The sequence below is a fragment of the Vicia villosa genome, linkage group LG5 (genome assembly GCF_029867415.1).
Source record: "Vicia villosa cultivar HV-30 ecotype Madison, WI linkage group LG5, Vvil1.0, whole genome shotgun sequence".
Taxonomy (NCBI): domain Eukaryota; kingdom Viridiplantae; phylum Streptophyta; class Magnoliopsida; order Fabales; family Fabaceae; genus Vicia; species Vicia villosa.
The window spans coordinates 136,347,502-136,368,560 of NC_081184.1; the positions used below are offsets into that span (position 1 = coordinate 136,347,502).

General features: G+C 36.2%; 1 protein-coding gene across 1 annotated transcript; it reads left to right on the forward strand.

Moving 5' to 3' along the window:
• The first annotated feature begins 7,084 nt into the window (after positions 1 to 7,084).
• Positions 7,085 to 16,409, forward strand: LOC131602651 (uncharacterized). Its single transcript, XM_058874820.1, has 14 exons — positions 7,085 to 7,400; positions 8,261 to 8,422; positions 8,542 to 8,607; positions 8,791 to 8,934; positions 9,069 to 9,182; positions 10,159 to 10,260; positions 10,350 to 10,535; positions 11,285 to 11,374; positions 11,459 to 11,593; positions 13,156 to 13,278; positions 13,829 to 13,914; positions 14,022 to 14,634; positions 14,758 to 14,835; positions 15,168 to 16,409. Exons 1-14 carry the CDS (start codon positions 7,149 to 7,151, stop codon positions 16,197 to 16,199), a joined length of 3,183 nt encoding a protein of 1,060 aa, XP_058730803.1. The 5' UTR covers positions 7,085 to 7,148; the 3' UTR covers positions 16,200 to 16,409.
• Positions 16,410 to 21,059: the final 4,650 nt, after the last annotated feature.

The window sequence follows — 21,059 nt, forward strand, 5'->3', positions numbered from 1 at the left end:
CATTGCTCTGATTCTCAATCTGATCTTGTCCTCCTATTGGAGCTCGTCCGACGCATCTTCGACGATGGCGAAGCAGAGAGAGAAAACCAGAGGAACTTTCGATCTTCAGGTAATAACGTGTGTCCCTTGTCTTTAGCGTTTCCGATGGAACGTTCTTCCTCTTTTTCTTCTTTTGAACTTCGTTCTGAATTTGGATGCGTGATGATGATGATGAATTGTTGTTGTTGCAGAGCGTGAAATCACGAAGTAAGGCGGTTCAGAGGTGTTGTTGATTGAGTGAAGGTTGCGGTTGTTGAAGTTGTAACGAAGAGAGATTGAAGATGTTGAAGAACTGTTGTTGAGGACTAGCGGAGATTAACGTGAAGACTCAGGGTGCAATTTGTTGAAGATTCTTGATGACACCGATGAAGATTGATAAACGTGATGTCGAACGGTGTTTGCGACTACGTTGAAGGTTCCACAGAAGATTGAGGTGATGGTGATGTTTGCAGATTCAGTTACCGGTTATCCATGAATGAGGAGTTGAAAGATTGAGATAGTGAATCTGTTCAGAGATGAAGCTCTTTCTGATTATTCAGTTACATTGATTCTCTTCGGTGAGTCTTTGATGATTTGAAGGATGAAGGTTGAAGAAAGGTTGAAGAGGATTGTGGTGGTGATTTTTCTGTGACGATTTTCTGTGATAATGAAGGTGTGGATCGAAAATGATGGTTTATGATGAAGAGGATGAAGAACGGTTATGTGATTGAGATTGAAGAGAAGAAGATGAAGATTGGAGAGAGTTTCTTGATTCTGAGTTTTTTACTGTTATGAAAGTTTTTGTTACATTCTGTTTCTGAATTTTTCTTTTATCCCCCTCTGATATCGAGTTTTTTTTGTTAAATCCTTTTTTCCTCCTCTGAAATTCTGTTAGATCTCAAATGATATGCAGCGGAATTGGGTTGAAGGTTTTTGCTGAAAGAACCGGTTCGGTTCAGTTATGCCGGTTCTTTTTTATAATGCTTTTCTTTTGGTTTTGGTAATGTGCAGGGCGGTTTAGACTTGAAGCAAGCTGACTTTTGGATATGTAATTGGGAGTAATTGAATACAGAAGCATGACCTCGGCTTAGAAAATTCAGAACAAGTTTATGGCTTCTTTTTTTTTTGTTGTAATTTTGTATTGGGCTTTTGAATATTTTTGTGATCTCATATGAGTTTGAAACTTGAATAAGGACTTGAATGGATAATGAACATAGTGATGTATAAATCTCGAATGAATGGTTGAAAGAAAAATGAAATAGATTTTGAATCAACATTTGCATGAACATCTTTGATAAATAAATCCAAATCCACTTGCAAACTTCAATGAACCTCTAACTCAAGTTAATTCCTCAATCTGGATCAAACTTGTATGATAAGCTACTAAGAAATTGGAAACATAATGGCGTCTTGAACACAATGTTCTCCTTAAACCCATAATCTTATACAATGACTGGTTCCTTGGCAATTCACCTTACAATCAGTTGACTTAATGACCTCGAACAATAGAAACTCTTTTAGCTTTTTTCTTGATTTTCAAACGACGAGGTAAACGCCATCCATAACTTATAGCACAGAGAAAGAGGGCAAATTTTGGGGTGCAACAAGTAGACACAGCGTAAACAAGGCTCGAGGTAGTTGACAAAAGAGTGAAACATTAAATGCAATGTTGTACAGAATACGCAAAGCATTAAATGCTCCCAACGGTCATCTTCTCAAGTGCCTATAAATATGAAGTTCTAATGAGAAGCAATGTTACCAATTCTGAACGAAATTATTCTGAAAAACTTGCTGAAACGCTGTTCAACTCAAAGCTCAGAAACTTCATCTTCATCAAAGCTCACTACATTGCAGTTGTAATATATTAGTGAGATTAAGCTTAAACATTAAGAGAAATATCACTGTTGTGATTATAGCTTTTCAGAAGCATTGTAAAACTCTTATTTGATTACATTAATTTGTAAGTAACTAGAGTGATCAAGTGTTGATCAGGATACTCTAGGAAGTCTTAGCTTGTGTCTAAGCAGTTGTAATTAGAGTGATCACGTGGTGGTCAGGATACTCTAAGAAAGTCTTAGCTTATGTCTAAGCATTTGTTCCTGGAATGATCAGGTTGTGATCAGGATACTCTAGAAGACTTAGTCGTGGGCTAAGTGGAAAACCATTGTAATCTGTTGCGATTAGTGGATTAAATCCTCAGGTGAGGTAAATCACTCCGTGGGGGTGGACTGGAGTAGTTTAGTTAACAACGAACCAGGATAAAAATAACTGTGCAAATTGTTTTTATCGTTCAAGTTTTTAGACTACACTTATTCAACCCCCCCTTTCTAAGTGTTTTTCTATCCTTCACAAACTAGTTTTCTTCATGCAGCTTTATCAACTGCATACAGTGGAAAAACTTGCAACTCGGTAATGTCTTGGTGATCATATCAGCCGCATTGTCTTCAGTCGAAACCTTCAGCACTTGGACTTCTCCACGCTCGATTACTCCTCTGACGAAATGCAGCCTCACATCAATGTGCTTAGTTCGCTCATGATAGGCTGAATTCTTCGACAGGTGTATTGCACTTTGACTATCACATTTAACAGTGATACCTCGACCTTGAAATTTCAGCTCCTTCGCAAAACCTTCAAGCCACGATGCTTTTTTCACAGCTTCAGTTAATGCAATATACTCCGCTTTAGTGGTTGATAGAGCAACAACCTTTTGAAGTGTTGCTTTCCAACTAATTGCTGTGCCAAACATAGTGAAAACATATCCAGAAATAGATTTTCTGGAATCCATACAACCTGCATAATCAGAGTCGACATATCCTCCAATTGCTGCTTTACCATCTTCACCCAAGGCTCCACCATAAATTATGACTCTTTTCAGAGACCCATTTATGTACCTTAAAATCCACTTCAATGCTTGCCAGTGAGCCTTTCCAGGATTCGCCATGTACCTGCTTACAAGACTTACTGCGTATGCTATGTCGGGTCTAGTACAGACCATAGCATACATCAAAGAACCAACTATATTAGCATATGGGATGCTATTCAAATAGGCTCTTTCCACATCAGTACTGGGACACTGATCAATACTCAGCTTGAATTCAGGGTTTGTTGGAGTCACAACTGGCTTCGAATTCGACATACCAAACTTTTCAAGAATCTTCCGTAGGTATGCCTCTTGAGATAAACATAACTTAGACTTCTTTCTATCTCTTCGAATGTCAATTCCAATAATTCTGGAAGCAGCTCCCAGATCCTTCATATCGAACTCCTTATTGAGTTCAACTTTCACCCTCGTCACATCTTCAACATTGTTGCTTGCTATGAGAATATCATCCATATAAAGCAACAAAATAACAAATGAATTACCAGGTCGAAATCTGATGTAAACGCAGTGGTCAAACTGACTTATAATGAAACTTATGCGTGCCATGAACTTGTCGAATCTCCTATTCCACTGTCGAGGAGATTGTTTCAGCCCATACAAAGATCTCTTTAACTTGCACACATAATATTCCTTCCCCTTTTCGACATACCCTTCAGGTTGCCTCATCAGGATCGTTTCATCTAGATCACCATACAAGAACGCAGTCTTCACATCCATCTGTTCTAGTTCAAGATCGAATTGTGCTACCATGGCAAGTAATATTCCAATGGACCTATGCTTCACAATAGGAGAAAACACATCATTGAAGTCGACACCTTCTTTTTGAGTGAAACCCCTTGCAACTAACCTTGCCTTGTATCTTTTCGACGTCACTCCTTCAATTCCTTCCTTAACTTTGAAAATCCATTTACAGCTGACTAACCTTGCCCCAGCAGGTTTCTTGATCAGTTCCCAAGTATGATTATCATGAAGAGATTTCATCTCATCATCCATGGCCTTCAGCCATTCAGTCTTATTTTGACTCCTCATAACTTCCTTATAGTCTCTAGGTTCTTCGTCTAGAACCTCACTTGCAGAGATTAAGGCATAAGCTATAAGACTTGCATACCCAAGCCTCTGAGGTGCCTTGATGACTCTTCTCGAACTATCTCTCGATAATAGGTAGTCATCATCAGTTTCCTCAACTTCCTCAGCATCTTCTTCGACTTCATCAGGGATATGCAATTCAGCTTCAACATGCTCCACCTCAACAAGAATCTCTACCTGTTCCAGCTCTTCGTCAGATGTTTCTGTACTTCGACCAACATCATCAGTTTTCTTAAAAGCCATTTCAGCTTCATTGAAAATAACATCTCGACTGATGATACACCTCCTGTGACATGGCTCTAGACACCATAGCCTATAAGCTTTGACTCCTTCTGGGTATCCCATGAACATGCATTTTAGAGCTCTAGGTTCGACCTTGTCTTGCCTAATGTGAGCATAGGCTACGCAGCCAAATACTCTCAGTTTGTCAAGATCTAGTGGATGTCCCGACCAAACTTCTTCAGGTGTCTTCATATCTAACGCTGTCGAAGGACATCTGTTTATCAGATATGTTGCTTTCGAAATAGCCTCAGCCCAGAACACCTTCATTAACCCCGCACTAGTCAACATGCATCTGACTCTCTCCAAAATAGTTCGATTAAACCTTTCATCCAAACCATTTTGTTGTGGAGTACCTGCAGTAGTTCTATGCCTTGCAATACCAGAGGCAGCACAAAAACTATCTAATGCCTCATTGCAAAATTCAAGGCCATTGTCGGTTCTCAACCTCTTGACCTTTCTGCCAGTCTGATTTTCAACCAGAGTCTTCCAACTTTTGAAATTCTCAAAAGTTTCATCCTTAGTCTTCTGGATGAATACCCATAATTTTCTGGAATAACCATCTACTATGGATAGAAAATACCTTGCTTCTGAATGTGATGGACACCTTACAGGCCCCCAAAGATCAACATGGATGAAATCAAGGGATCCATGTGTTCTTTGTTTGCCTTTGTTGAACTTCACTCTGCAAGATTTTCCAAGTACACAGGGTTCACAAAACTTTAGCTTTTCGACTTTGTCTCCACCAAGCAGATTTTGTTTCCCTAATTCGACCAGACCCCTTTCACTGACATGGCCCAATCTCATGTGCCAGATTTCTGTCTTCGACAAAGGTTTCGTGGATGCAACATTTGTCGAACCACTTATAACTTCAGCCTCAAGGGTATACAAGCCTTGTTTCTTCACGCCTCTCAAGACTTCCTTCGAACCCTTCATGACTCTTAGGATACTTTTCTCCCCTTGGAAAACATATCCTTTCTTGTCGAATTCACCAAGAGAAAGCAGATTTCTCATTAAATCAGGAACATACCTGACTTCAGTCAACAACCTTATTGACTCATCATGGAGCTTGAATCTCACAGATCCAACACCTGCAATCTTGCAAGCCTTGTTGTTTCCCAGCAATACTGATCCACCATCTTGATCACATAATTCCTCGAACAAGTCTTTGTTTGGAGTCATGTGCCAAGTGCAACCTGAATCCATAATCCACTCCTTCTTAGAGTCACTGCTTGAAACCACAAGAACATCAGATGATTCGAAATCATCTTGAACAATGGCAGCGTTGCCATTATCCTTACCTCCATGATATTTCAGGCGTTCAGGGCACACCTTTCCTGTGTGACCCTCCTTCTTACAATGGTAGCATCGAATGCTAGATGCTTCGCCACTGTAAGACTTCAACTGGATTTTGCCTTTCTTCTTGTCGAACTTACCATCCTTTCGTAAGAGTTTTCCTTTAACGTCCAAACCTTCGCCAACAGTCGAAGGTTTATGCTCCTTTCGTTCATTCAAGTCCTTAGAGTACAAGGCTGATTGAACTTCTTCAAACGTCAGGGACTCCCTTCCATACAAGAGAGTTTCTTTGAAGTGAGCATGTGATCGAGGCAAAGAACACAATAGTAACAGCGCTTGACCTTCATCATCGATCTTCACATCAATATTTTCAAGATCAAGAATCAGCTTGTTGAACATATCCAACTGCTCAGCCAATTCTTTGTCTTCAATCATCTTGAATGAATACAAAGCTTGCTTCAGGTAAAGTCGATTTACCAGCGATTTGGTCATATACAAACTTTCAAGTTTCACCCATAACCCTGATGCCGTCGTCTCATTTGATACCTGTCGGGGGACCTTATCACCAAGGCTCAACAAAATTGCGCTGTGTGCTTTCTCGATCATATTCGTCTTCTCCGCTGCCGTCAATTCTGCATTCATGGCTGCCTCTCCCTTCAACGCTTCCAAACAACCCTGCTGAACCAGTAGGGCTTTCATCTTCAAGCGCCACAGACCGAAATCATTCACTCCGGTGAACTTTTCAATCTCATACTTTGTTGAAGGCATCTTCTCCACGCTCACCGCACCAATTTGTTGTGAAAAACGATACCAATAACAAAGTATAATAGGGAATGAATAAAGGACAAGGAAGGAGAGGAGAACACAAATATTGGTTATAACTGCTATTCTTTTACTTTCTCTTAAAATAAGATTACAAGTTTACAAGAATAACAAATAACCTCTCTCACCCTAAATTAGGATTTGCAGCTTAGCAATGATGAGAGACTAGTATGCTATTTATAATAAAACCTAACATACTAACTAATGGGTTTTTACCACAAGACCCATTACACAAGCCAACTTAATAAACAAGCTAACTTAACAAATTAGGGTTTAAACACTAAAACCTAATTTAACATCTTCGACACAAGCATGTGAACAACCTTCGACTTCATGCTTAATCCTGTCGAACCAAGAAGCTACCCTTCAGCCATACTAGAGTTCGATCCAATATCTCACAGAAATAATAATAATAAAATAATAAAAAATAAAAAGTGAAAAGTAAGTTGGAGTATTTTTTTTTATTTCTTGAACAATTTTTTGTGATCTTATATTAGAGATTATATTATGAATTTTAATTTAATAAATTAAAATATAATTTACTCGAAACATCATTTAATTGGCAACGTTTCACTTTTCTCCCAATGGTCCCTACACTATGTCCTTTTTGTTTTCCCTCCTTATCTTTATAAACCGTCTTAAAAAAATATATAAATAAATAAAAGCAAACTCTTTTTAAAATAAAAAATATTCATCTTTCAGAAAACCAGCAAATACTTATAAGAGAAAAGAAAAGCAAAAGTGCGAAACTAAGAAAGAAAGAAAAATGTTCAACATATTTAGAGGCAGGGACAATCCCGCCGATGCCTCACCGCCTTCTCAGGCCACGCGGCCGTCGTCTTCGGCTTCTCAGTCCACCGGTCCCCCGAGGCCTATACGTCTCGTCTACTGCGATGAGAAAGGAAAGTTCCAGATGGATCCGGAAGCCGTCGCAGCGCTTCAACTTGTCAAGGAGCCCATCGGTGTTGTTTCCGTTTGTGGTCGTGCTCGACAGGGAAAGAGTTATATCTTGAATCAGGTGATTGTTCTCTCCCTGTGTTATAATTTTAGTAGATTTTTGTTGTTTTTGAAGTTTAGGGTTTTGGTTTGGGTTCTGGTGTGTTTGTTGGTAATTAGGGTTTTATGACGTATTCAGTGTGATCATCGTGGATTTTCGAAGTAACACTCTTTTTGAGTAATGTGTGTTAGGTTTTGATTAATTTTGGGAGAATTATATGATTTTTTAGTCTTCTAGTTTAAATTCTGATTGCAAATTACGCTGTTTCAAACCTAGTTGTTAGGGGACTGTTTTTGACTATGTTTGACTTCAGTGAGAAAGTGCTCCTCATTTTGAGACTATGCTAGTTTGTTTATTTATTACAACAGTTAGTGTGTGGATTATTGTTTCCTTCTGGATGTCATTGTAAATTTGATAATGGTGCATACATGATGCCATACGCTATAGGTGAAGCATTGAGTTTGAAGTCGATGTGGATGCTTAATTTGTATTATTGTATATGTTTGTTTAATTATTTGTATTGTTAACGTGCTTGTTGGAAGTCTCTTTCTTGGCAAGTCCCCGCTTTGATAAGTGATATCGGGTTGAGAATATTGTATTAAATCTGGTTGAGTATAATATGATTGCTTGTGAAACTCTGGCTAATCTCTAGTATACGTTGGAGAGATACTTTGGAAGTTACTTTTGTGTCTTAGAATTCTATACTTCAACGAGAATATTTTGCAATATAACTTGTTAATTTTAATGTAAAGATCGAAATTTAACTTTTCCACTGCCATAATTTCCGTGGGTATTCCAAACACATAAAATAAGTTTGACCTTTTTGCTGCTGTCGTCCGTATTATAGATTTGTGGCTTATTTTGCTATTGTTGTGTTGCAGCTCTTGGGAAGGAGTAGTGGATTCCAGGTAGCATCTACACATCGACCCTGTACTAAAGGACTTTGGTTGTGGAGTTCACCTTTGAAGAGGACTGCCCTTGATGGAACAGAATACAATCTTCTGCTATTAGACAGTGAAGGAATAGATGCTTACGATCAAACGGTTAGCTTTTTTTCAGTTTTCTAAGTGTTTACGTATGCTTATTATCTGGAGTACATGTAGGTAGTCTGTTTCTGATAATTGCTATGTTGTCTAACTCTGGATTTTATTTTACTACACAGGGAACATACAGCACCCAGATATTCTCCTTGGCTGTTCTTTTGTCTAGCATGTTCATTTATAATCAGGTTGGCACAGCCTATCAAGACCTATATTCTTTTTTAGGAAAAATGACCCGTGTTATTGTTTTTTGTGATATTCTATGACCAGTCTGTGGGTCTTTTACCGAGTATGAAAATTTATTATTTTTTTCCTCCATTCTTTTCTGTGTTTTTTTACTGAAATTGGAATCTGGTGTTTCATTTGCCTAGATGGGTGGTATAGATGAGGCTGCCCTTGATCGTCTTTCTTTAGTTACTCAAATGACAAAGCACATTCGTGTTAGAGCATCCGGAGGAAAGACTTCTGCGTCTGAAATAGGACAGTTTTCCCCAATCTTCGTTTGGCTCTTACGGGTAGGTTGCAAACCATTACAACAAATATTGGAAGACAGAAAGAGAAGAGTTGTGATATTGTAATTTAATGGTTTCTTAGCATGATCCGACTGTTTAGTCTCATATGCATTATTTGTGGATACTTTTGATGGCAGGACTTCTATTTGGACTTAACTGAGGATAACAGAAAAATAACACCCCGAGACTATTTGGAACTTGCTTTGAGGTCTGTTCAAGGGAACAAAAAAGATATAGCTGCCAAAAATGAGGTATATTTCCTTCCTCTACTAATTTGTCATTCCAGGAAGTTATTAATGTTATGTAATAAATAAATAAATGTTGTTCTTTACATAGGAATGTTGTTAGGTTATTAGTCTGATTGGGCTGGGCTTTTACTAGTAGTAGTAGTATATTTGACCCTCTTTGCATGACTTATTCTATGATCTCCTAATAAGTTCTCTTTTTTTTTTTAAATTATCCAAGACTGATACTCAAAGGTATTAGGATAGGATAGACACATACAAACATATCTAGCAGGTGACCTAGGAATTAGAATGGGATAGACACATACAAACATATCTAGCAGACAACCTAGGATAACTTTGTAAAGCATAATCCCTCAGATAAGTTTTTATTCACAAGTAGAAATGCTATTTCTCTATTGTTTTTCAGTTATCAGGCCCATTTATGGGTAACAGGAAACATGACTGACAAAATGCACAATCTTCTGCACTTTTCTAACCTTACATATTCTTAGAATTTGGGTTGAGCCTAACTCATCCCTACAAAACCGGATTGTAGGGTGAGGATTGTGCCCCCACTTATAAACACAACACATACCATATCTCTAAGCAATGTGAGACTAAACCACCCTTTCAAACTCAACACAATGAAGGTGTTGGAGGCTTATGTCTGTGTTGAACTTATATTTTTCTCTATTCAAAATGATATGTCAAATATCTTGACATTCTTTGCTAGTTTAATCTATTTGTTCTAAGTCTTAACCAAAACTGACCACCACACACCAAACCCTGTAAAATTGACAATTGAATATACAGAATACTCGTGAAAGATTTGTTTTGACTTCAAAAGTAATTTTTTTTCCAACTTGGAATCATTCACTTTGTATGCTAAACTATTTTATAAATGCATTTAACAAGATTTTATAGCACATTGAAAAATTGAAATATGCAAACTTTATTTCCTCTCTGAATTTGCTAATTTTCTGACAATTTCAATTAGTAGATTCGAGATTCCATTCGTGCTTTATTCCCAGACAGGGAATGCTTCACCCTTGTAAGACCTTTGAACAATGAAAATGATCTACAGAGACTGGACCAGATATCAGTGAGTAACTTTTCATCTGACACATACCATTCTTTTTTGCAGAAATTTGTTGTCTCATTTATGCTTGATTTTTGACCTTAAATATGCAGTTGGACAAACTAAGACCTGAATTTCGAAAAGGGCTTGATGAATTGTTAAAGTTCGTTTTTGAGAGAACAAGGCCAAAGCAAGTTGGGGCAACTATGATGACAGGTCCTGTATTGATTGGTATCACCCAGTCTTATCTTGATGCACTCAACCATGGTGCCGTGCCTACAATTTCTTCCTCCTGGCAGGTTAGTTTTAAACCTAAGTTATCATTCTTATTTCTGTGAACATGTTGAGATTTGAGAATTCTTTACAAGTAAGCGAGTAACAATAAATGGATGTTATATTTTTACCTTCTGGTAATAAATGTATGTTATATTCTACAAGTATTAGTTGCACTTGCTCATTTCATCAACGATTTAGCCTATAAAAAAAAATAAGATGATTGGTAAAAGCTTTGACTATTGATATAGTTGACACATGAATGCCAATATTCATTTACTACCCCAAGGTTTCCTTAAATGTTCTCAATTAACGGCTGTAGTATAGTGGAATTTGAACAAATTGGTATTGTCATGTGATCACAATTTAATACAAAGTGCTGTCAAATTGCAGCTATAGCGGCCTATAGTATTGTAGTATAGCATAATTTGAACAAGCTACTATTTTTCACGATTCATGATTGACAACACTGGTTTCCTTTAAGTGGATACTTAGTCCGCAGTTGAAGGAAGTTCTTCCTTCTTGATTGATCCTTTGAATCACACTCTACTTTAATGCCCTTTTAATATGACTGAGTGTTCGTTTTCTTTTTCTCGAAGTTATACTCATAAGAATGTCATTCTACTGAAATAATTAATAAATGTAGAACCTAGAAACAGATTGTCATGTAAAGGCGTTTATTATAATTTGCAATAGTTGGCGAACAAAAAATATGTAAGTCTATAATCTTGACTTTCGCTTGCTCAATATTGGTTTTGTCGTTATTGCCTTGCAGAGTGTTGAAGAAGCAGAGTGCCGCAGGGCTTATGATTCAGCTACTGAAGTTTATATGGCTTCTTTTGACCGTTCCACGCCACCTGAGGAAGTGAGTAATCTATCTGCACAAAGTAAATTTTGATTGTATACTTCTTTATTTTTCTTTCCTTAATATTGACTGCACTGCTCATAGGTTGCTTTGAGGGAAGCTCACGAACAAGCAGTTCAAAAGTCAATGGCTGCTTTTAATGCTAGTGCTGTAGGAGTTGGTGCAGCTAGGAAGAAATTTGAAGATCTGCTTCAAAAATTCCTCAAAAAGGCTTTTGAGGTATTTGATATTTTATATCACCAGTGACTAAGATGAAACTTCCGGTCGTATAGAAGTTATATAAGTTTATTAGGGTTTGCACTCATGTTTTACCACACACGCGTCGGCTAAATTGTATGTTTTTTCTTTTTGCTTAGACGGTTCGTTTGCGCCGTCTCTGTAATCATATTACATGCATTTGTTTATTTGTATTCTGTGATGTCATTTGCTTTTACTGATCGTAAATTGACTGTTTTCAGTAGGCTGCCAAGTTAAAAACTAAGTGTTTGGATAGTGAGTTTTAATGAGCCAATCTATTTTGTTTAGACGATTTTTGGTGAAAAATATGTTGTTTGGAAATAATTTTATTTAATATACCACGTATTTTTGAGGGGTAACTTTTTAAACCTGGAATTGGGGATTTGAAATTCCACGTTCTTAAAAGGAAACCTTGAAATACACTGTCGAACTCTCATCTCTCATGATAGATACACTCCACTTTCAACCCGACAGATGTTCTGCCACTAGCCCACTGCCGCAACTGCTGATAACAAGGGACAGAAAATGTGCCCTGCCAGTTGTTGTGCCGGGTGAGAGGTTGATATCCCATTTCCTCATGTAGCCATTTCACAATGACCTCAATCATCTCTTGCTGTGCTCTTTTCTCAGACCGAAATTGCATTCTCCCAGTCCCCAAAATCAGTGACTCTGTCAAGTCTGCTTGGGTCTGACCTTCTGACCTGATAATATTTACTGCTAGGATTGGTGGAGTGAACTTCTAAGAAGTTGTCACTATTCTCGGATCTGAGTGGGAGGGGGGAGGGGTTAATGTAGATTGCAACTATCCAATTGGAATGCATCAGTTCATTTTTTTGGTATAAACTCTTTGAAATGACTCATCCAAACACAGCACAAGAGGTTTTTCACATAATTGTCAGATAATTTATCAAGATAATTTGATCCTCTAGTCCTGTTTAGAGAATCAACTAGCTTATTTATTCTAGAACAGACATGTAAACCACTCAGATGCATCTTATGTGAAATTATTAGTTTGTGGTATATTGAAGTGATTATTATGGCAAATAAGAGGGGTTTGCTGGTCTTTATTTGAAAAAGGATATGGTTTTTGTTACTTTGTAACTTTGGGAATGGTATGGCTTTACATTTCAAATGGAACATGATGCCATATGAGGTGAATTAAGCTACATGTTTCATTATTTAGCCCTCCTGTTTCTGGAATATTTGGAGGTTATGATATGAATGTCAATATTCTATCCTCATTCCTACTAGTGCAATATATATGATCGGATTTGTTTAGGTTGACTTTTTTTTTTTATAAATTCTGGCAAACATCATGCAGTGCTTCTAAAAATGTATTGATTCAATAGATGTTGGCTTTAACAAACCTAGTAGTCTTCAGTGTGTGTATGTGTTATGTTAATCAATGTGTGTGTATGTATTAATATTAACAACGAGAAGTCATTATTTTTCTTATGGTGTAGATATTTGTGCCATTTTGTTGGGTGTGAGGCAATGCAGCAAATGATATGCGTGTTAATGTATTAACTAATATTGACCTACAGGATTACAAAAGGAATGCATTCAATGAGGCAGAATTACAGTGTAGAAATGCCATACATGCTATGGAAAAGAGGCTGAGGGCAGCTTGTATGGCTTCTGATGCTAAGATTGATAATGTTGCAAAGGTAATTGTTGGGGTCTAACCTACCCTTTTTACTGAAGTTCCCCTTCCCCCTCCCCTCCCCTCCCCTCCCCCTTTCCCATTCTGCATATATTATTCTCGATGGTGTGCTAGTTCATTGACAAATAACTATATTTTATTTGTCACCAGGTTGTGAAACTATATATTTTGTCACTTATCTCCCCCCAATTAGAAACAAAATGTAGAAATATGGAAACATTTGGAATTATGTTTTTCATAATGTTTCTTGTCATACACTATTATTCTTTACAGGTTTCTTGTTTGTGTGCTTAACAAGTTTTATGGATAATGCTAACTTTGGGTTAACTGTGAAACTTATAGTTCTACTGTATTTCTCCTGAGTAGTTAATTGCTGCTGTTTTGGGGAAGAACAAAAAGAATATTTAACTTTTAAGTGACGCATTCATTCCTTTTGTTGGTTGCATTGAAATATTTTGTTTGAAACCTGAAAGGGGAAAACAAGTGAGCATGCATGTACTCTCAGTAAATCTTATTTGAAATAATGATGGTTGAGTAATTTTTCTTTGACACAGGTTCTTGACGCTATTTTATTTGAATATGAAAAGTCAGTTCAAGGTCCTGGAAAGTGGCAACAACTTGCTGGCTTCTTACAGCGAAGGTTTGTTCAGATATATTTCTGTGAAGTTCTTGTTTTTGGTTGATGGTGGAGTGGAACTAGTAGTTTTGCACTTTTTATATATCAATAGAATATGTTTCTGTCTACAGTTTTGAAGGCCCTGTGCTTGAACTTTTCAAGAGGGTAATAGATAAAGTCGAATCAGAGAAGAGTTCTCTTGCTTTACAACGTCGGATGAATGAAGATAAGATGACCTTACTGACCAAGCGGCTGGAAGCCAGCGAAGGTGAAAAGTCTGAGTACATCAAGCGCTACGAGGATGCCATCAATGATAAGAAGAAATTAACTGATGAGTACATGAATCGCATTACTGAATTGCAAACTAATCGTCGCTCACTGGATGATAGATATTCTAGCTTATTGAAGACATTAGATTCTACAAAGCAGGAGTCTATGGAATTGAAAAGAAAATATGAACAGGTTTTATCAAGGCAGAATGCTAAGGAAGATCAAGCTAGTTCTGAAATATCAGCCCTCAAGTCCCGCAGTAATGCAGCTGAAGCAAGGTTGGCAGCAGCAAAGGAACAAATTAAATCTGCTGAAGAGGATGCTGACGAATGGAAACGGAAGTATGATATTGCTGTCAGAGAAGCGAAATCTGCTCTAGAGAAGGCAGCAATAGTTCAGGAGCGCACAAACAAGCAGACACAGTTGAGGGAAGATGTCTTGAGAGAAGAATTCTCTGGAACATTGGCTGAAAAAGTGAGCTCTCCCTCCTGATACCAGTTCATTTTGCTTGTATATATGTTTAATTAGTATTGCTACTCTATAAATATCCTTATTTGTTTGCAAACTTGGGTACTGACTTGTTTGCTAACTATGCAGGATGAAGAAATAAAAGAAAAAACCGCAAAAATTGAGCACGCCGAGATGTGTTTAACAACTCTGAAATTAGAATTGAAGGTGAGATTTCTGGCTTCTTAAAAGTGTTTGTCTCAGCACTATTATGAAGGGCTTTCAATAAGATTTCTATTAACTTAAACATCATATGACAAACTTTTTTTTTTCATCAGTCCAATTTCTTCTTATTTTATTCTTTCTTTTTACTATGGTCTTGTGTGAGGAAGGAGGTCAGAGTGATTACTGTACATAGTGGGAATTTGTTGAGACTACAATTGACATACCCTTCAGATGAAATATTTTTAGTACATTGAGCCAATCTGTATCATCTTACTTTTTTTTGGGTGCATTTATTTCAGTCCTTTCAGTACTAATATTGTGCTTCGTATTTTCAGGCTGCTGAGTCCAAGATAAGGAGTTACGATACAGAAATATCATCACTGAGGAATGAAATTAAAGATTTGACTGACAAGTTGCAATCTGAAAATGCCAAGGCCCAGTCATATGAGAGGGAAGCGATGGTATATCAGCAGGAGAAGAACCATCTTGAGCAAAAGTACCGATCTGAGTTCAAAAGATTTGAGGAGGTTCAAGAAAGGTGTAAAAGGGCTGAAAAAGAAGCTGCAAGATCTACTGAAGTGGCTGATAGAGCACGGGCTGAAGCAGGCTCGGCTCTGGAGGAGAAGAATAAGATGCATAGTGTGGCAATGGAAAGACTGGCGGAGATTGAGAGGGCTGAAAGGAGAATTGAAACTCTGGCGAGGGAGAAGGATAATCTGGAAGCTGAATTGCACAGAGCAACATATTCAGAGAAGGACGCACTTACCAGAGTTGCGAAGCTTGAGGAGAAGGTGCAACAAAGAGAGAAAGATTTAGAAGCACTTCTGGATAAAGATAAAACCCACAGGAAAAATAATGCCGAGATTCTTGAACAACTTTTGGAAACAGAACGTGAAGCACATACACAGGCAAATAACCGTGCTGAGGCTCTTTCTCTGCAGCTACAGTCTGCACAAGCCAAAATTGACTCCCTACATCAAGAGCTGACGAAGTATCGACTGAATGAAACATTAGACAGTAAGTTAAAAACATCCGATGGTAAGCGATTGAGGGCAGAAAATGACATTGGTTTTGATTCTGTACAAGACATGGACGCCAGCCCTAGAATTTTAAGGGGAACTAAAAGAGCTAGGAGTACATCCAGTCCTAAATACACTCAGCCAGAAGATGGTGGTTCAACCTTCGAGGGCGGAGAGGACAATCTTAGTCAGCAAACAAATGAAGAGGATTATAAAAAGTTTACTGTCCAGAAGCTTAAGGTAGAACTGACAAAACATAACTATGGTGATCAGCTGCTTCGGTTGAAGAATCCCACCAAGAAAGATATTCTTGCTCTGTATGAGAAGTGTATTCTTCAGAAGGCATAAGAGGTTTTAAAAAGGATGTGTATTAGTATGCTGCATGTAATCACTCCGTCTAGGTCTGTCTAAATATCATTGATGCCGTGTTTATGGACTATGAAATATTGAATGAGTTTCTTTTTTTTGAGTGGTTTGGAGGATGTGTTCTTGTGTTTGCTAGCAATGATTATCATTTAGGCCATACAAAGTTTTGATGGCACGATCTTTATTTGTTAATTGTTTGAGTTGTGTTTTATACATCTGTACAGTAGTATTTAGCAAGTTTATTTAGAACTCTTTAACATTGTTTTCATGTTAGATGAGTTAAATTACCGATTAATACTTGTCTTTTATTGGTCTATTTTATCTTAGTATTTTACCTATTGTATGAGCACTGTCTTTAATTATCCTCTCCATTCTTAACCTGCATTGGAATGAGAATTTCAGGAATCTTTAGTTGGTCAAGTTCTTGCTTCAGTAATACCCTTATACCTTTGTGAAAACTAATTCAAGTGTTGCACAACCAAGACTTCTATTGCTCCTGCCTCATCATTGATACTTAACGCATTATGGTGTTGCCACAAACTCCCTGAGAGTCATGTAATACAAACCCTTACGAAATTGCCACATTCATGATAAACCTAATGATAAGGGCCAGTTTGTTTCAGCTTTAAAAAAATAGATTTTTTTTTTTGTATTTTTGAAAATAGATTTTCTAAAATCGTTTTTCAAAATATTACAAGTTTTTTTATATTCGTTGTTTCTAAAATAAAACACTAATTTTGACATCTTATAACATAAACATACATAATTGAAGACCAAAACATTGTCAAAATCATAATTTTTTCAAAAAGTCGTATTTCAAAAATGATTTTCATGAAAATCTATTTGAAATAGTTTCAAAATTAAGTGATTTTTTGAAATTTTGATATCCAAATTTTTTTCCCATAAATAGATGAAATATCTAAAAATTACATTTTAAGAATAACTATTCAAACAAAATTTTCATTTGAAGATTTTATAAAAAAATTCTTTGTAAAAAAAATTTTCACAAAATTTAATAACACTTTAAAAATCAATTTTAAAAAAAACCAAAACAAACAGGCCCTAAATTGTCAAATATAAGAGATTATGGCGGAATCTCTAATTTTCGGGATTCTATGACGTCAATATGCGGCTAAACAACTTAACGATAAGATTCATGTTTTTGTCATTCGTTTAATATCAAGCCATAGTGTATTCCACGGTAACTGTTTTGAAGTGGTTGCCAATTTTCTAACAAACACTCATTAAGTAATCTGAAGAAGTATTTTACAAATTAACAATATATTAGAGGAATCTGAACCAATCCATTTTTCATCCGCAAACTCAATTCAAATCAACCATAATTAATTATCATAAAAAGTACGATTAAGTATTCAACTTCAAGAAGAAAAAAGTGAAATACTTTAATTATCATTTTTTTTGTTAGATATTTTTGAATCTATTAGAGAAAAGTTGCTAGTCTAAGAATATTTACAGTAAACACTATTAATACTATATTTTTTAAATTATCATAAAAAATTAATTTTCGTAAATAAGTTATTTTTTAAAAATATTTTTGCATTTTTTATTTACTCGATCAATCTAACCAAAACCAACCAGTTTTTTCTTGGTTTGGTTCGGTTTTGACTTTATCGCAAGAATTTGTAAATCCAATCGAAACCAATTCATATAATTTTAATAGGTACGGGTATCAGATTCTCTCAAAACCGAACCAAACCGGCTCATGAACACCCCTAGGAATATCACAAGTTCAAGAATTCCGGCGGTCCTAAAGGTCCAAAAAACGGATGTTACGTGTGTGGTAAATCTGAACACTATGTTCGAGATTGCATGCATGACAAAATAAAAAATGAGATCAATACAGTTCATGTAAATGATAACATAATCGCTACAGTGAGCAAGATAATGACAATCAAAAGCAAAGTCCAGGGTTGGTGATATGATACATGTGCAACTGTGCATGTCTGCTATGACAAGACTATCTTCAAAACCTATAAAGAGGCAAATGATGGACATAAAATACATATGGAAAATGAAGTACGATTTAAAATTGTTGGAACTGGATCCGTCGAACTTAACTTTACTTCTAAAAAGAAAGTCACCCTTGTCAATGTGCTTCATGTCCCCGACATGAATATGAATCTTGTTAGCAGGAATTTGTTGGTAAAACTAGGCATCAAATCTATATATGAATCGGAAAAACTTATATTGACCCGTAATGATGTATTTATAGGAAAATGATATTTCGCTGAGGGAATAATCAAACTATGTACTGCCGACAATATTATGAAATTTCTAATTATGCTTATATGCTTGAGTCTATTTCTTTATAGCATAATAAATTAGCACATACCGACATTAGTTCTATGAATAGACTAATTAAATATGGTTTGATCTCATGTAATATAAATGATTTTAAAAAAATGTTAATTATGTGTTAAATCAAAGTTGATTAAGAAAACTTTCAAAAGTGTTGAAAGAAATACAAATCTAATTGATCTTGTACATTCAGATCTGTATGAATTTAATGGCATGTGAACCAATGGGGATAATAAATATTTTATTATTCATCGACGATTCTTCTAGATACACACATGTATATCTTTTAAAGCATAAAGATGATGCTTTTAATGCCTTTAAAATTTACAAAGCAAAAGTCTAAAATCAATTAAGTAAAAGTATAAAAGTCCTTAGAAGTGATAGGGACGGTGAATATTTTTCCACTGAATTTGATGCATTTTGTGAATAACATGGTATAATACATGAATGTTCTGCACCTCACACATCACAAAAAAATGGCATGGTTGAGATAACGAATCAAACATATCAACCGATGATAAATGTCATGTTGATGCACTCCAAATTACCATTCAATTTGTGGGGTGAGGCCCTACTACCCGCTTGTCACGTAATAAACAATCTCCTTTAAAGAAAATCTTTATTTCTCCTTATGAGGCATGGAAAGATAGAGCGTAAAATATCAGTTATTTTAGAGTGTAGGGAATGTGTAGGCTACTATAAAAAATGGATCCTAAAAGAACAAATTCGGGTCCTTAAGGGATAAAATGTGCCTTTACAGGATACGCATCAATAGCAAAGCATATAGACTATTAAACTTAGAGTCTAATGTAATTGTTGAATCCCTGAATGTAGAATTTTTGAAAATCTTATTACTAAGGATAAAGAATCTGTGTTCCCCGAAAATAAAGAATCTCATGAGGAAGATTCTTATCGGAGTATCGAGATGCAACCCGAAAGTACCTCTCGGATCATTGAAAAACAAATGGAGCCTAGGATAAGCAAGAGAGTCTGGGAAACAAAGGATCTAGGACCAAACGAAATTGATTCTTAACTTATTTCCTTTTATCTAACTGAAGAAAACTGTAAGAATTATGTTCGGAACATTCCTATTATTCTTCAAGTGGAGGATGATCCTAAAACAAGGAATTCCTGGCTTCAAGGGACCCCTCCTTTTGGAAGGATGCTATCCAAGAAGAAATGGATTCAATCGCGTCAAATCATACTTGAAAACTTGTTGACTGACCAAAGGGATCAAGGCCCAATGGATGTAAGTGGGTGTTTAAAAAGAAGTATCATAGTGACGCTACTTAGAGTATTGTTTGCCTCAGCCTCCTTGAATGACCTTATAGTTCATCAAATGGATGTCAAAACAACATTCTTAAATTGAGATCTGGACGAGGAAATTTACATGGGACAACTAGAAGGCTATGTGCTTCCTGAAAATGAACGAAAGGCGTGTAAGCTTGTCAAATCTCTATAGGGATTAAAACAAGCACCAAAACATTGACATAAAAAATTTGATTATGTCATACTTTCAAATGGATTTACTCCTAATTTTGTTGACAAGTGTTTATACACAAAGGTACGGAAAAATATTGTAATATTCCTTCGTTTATACGTTGATGACATGTTGATAGTTAGCAACGACATGGATGGAATTTTAGAGACTAAAAGGTTTATATCTTCCACATTCAAGATGAAAGATCTTAGATTAGTTGACACAATTTTAGGGATTAAAGTAAAGCGAAATAGTGGAGGTTACGAACTTAGTCAAATACATTACATCAAAAAAATGCTTGATAAGTTCAAACACCTAAAATTTAAGGAAGTAACCACTCTATTTAATCATGTTGTCAAACTTCAAAAAAACAATGGAAGAGCAGTGACTCAGTTAGAGTATGCAAGTGCAATAGTGTCTTATGTACTTAATGCAATGTACCAGACCTGACATATCATTTGCAGCTAGCAAAATGAGTAGATTTACTAGTAATCCAAGTAAAGAACATTGGAAGGCAATAACAAGGATTTTTATACTATATACAAAAGACCAAAAATATTGGCCTTCATTTTGGCAAATTTCCTGCCATATTAGAAAAATATACTGATGTAAGTTGGATATTTAATGATGGAGATCATAAATTCATAATTGGGTGAATATTTACACTAGCTGGAGGAACAATCTTTTTGGAAGAGCACGAAACAAACATGCATTATTCTTTCAACCATGTAATCAGAGTTTGTGGCTCTTCCGCTAGTCAGGAAGTTGAATGGCTGAGGAACCTTCTGTTGAAAGTTCCATTGGCAAAAGACAATTTTTTAAAAGTGTTGATACATTGCAATAGCCAAGCCGCTTTATCTAGAGCATTCAACAAAGTGTATAATTAGACACATAAGACTTAGACATTCCTTTATAAGAAAATTGATTAAAGATGGAATCATTTCACCCACTTACATACAAACAAGTTATAATTTAGCTGATCCATTCACTAAACCACTGGCCAAAAACTTAGTAAAAACAACCTCAAGAGGTATGGAGTTGAC

Bases quoted from the DNA above. Each gene is read 5' to 3' on its own strand.
- LOC131602651 (XM_058874820.1), top strand. From the start codon at position 7,149: ATGTTCAACATATTTAGAGGCAGGGACAATCCCGCCGATGCCTCACCG. The intron at 8,608-8,790 runs GTTGGCACAGCC...TCATTTGCCTAG, and splicing joins GCATGTTCATTTATAATCAG to ATGGGTGGTATAGATGAGGC. The intron at 8,935-9,068 runs GTAGGTTGCAAA...TTTTGATGGCAG, and splicing joins TCTTCGTTTGGCTCTTACGG to GACTTCTATTTGGACTTAAC.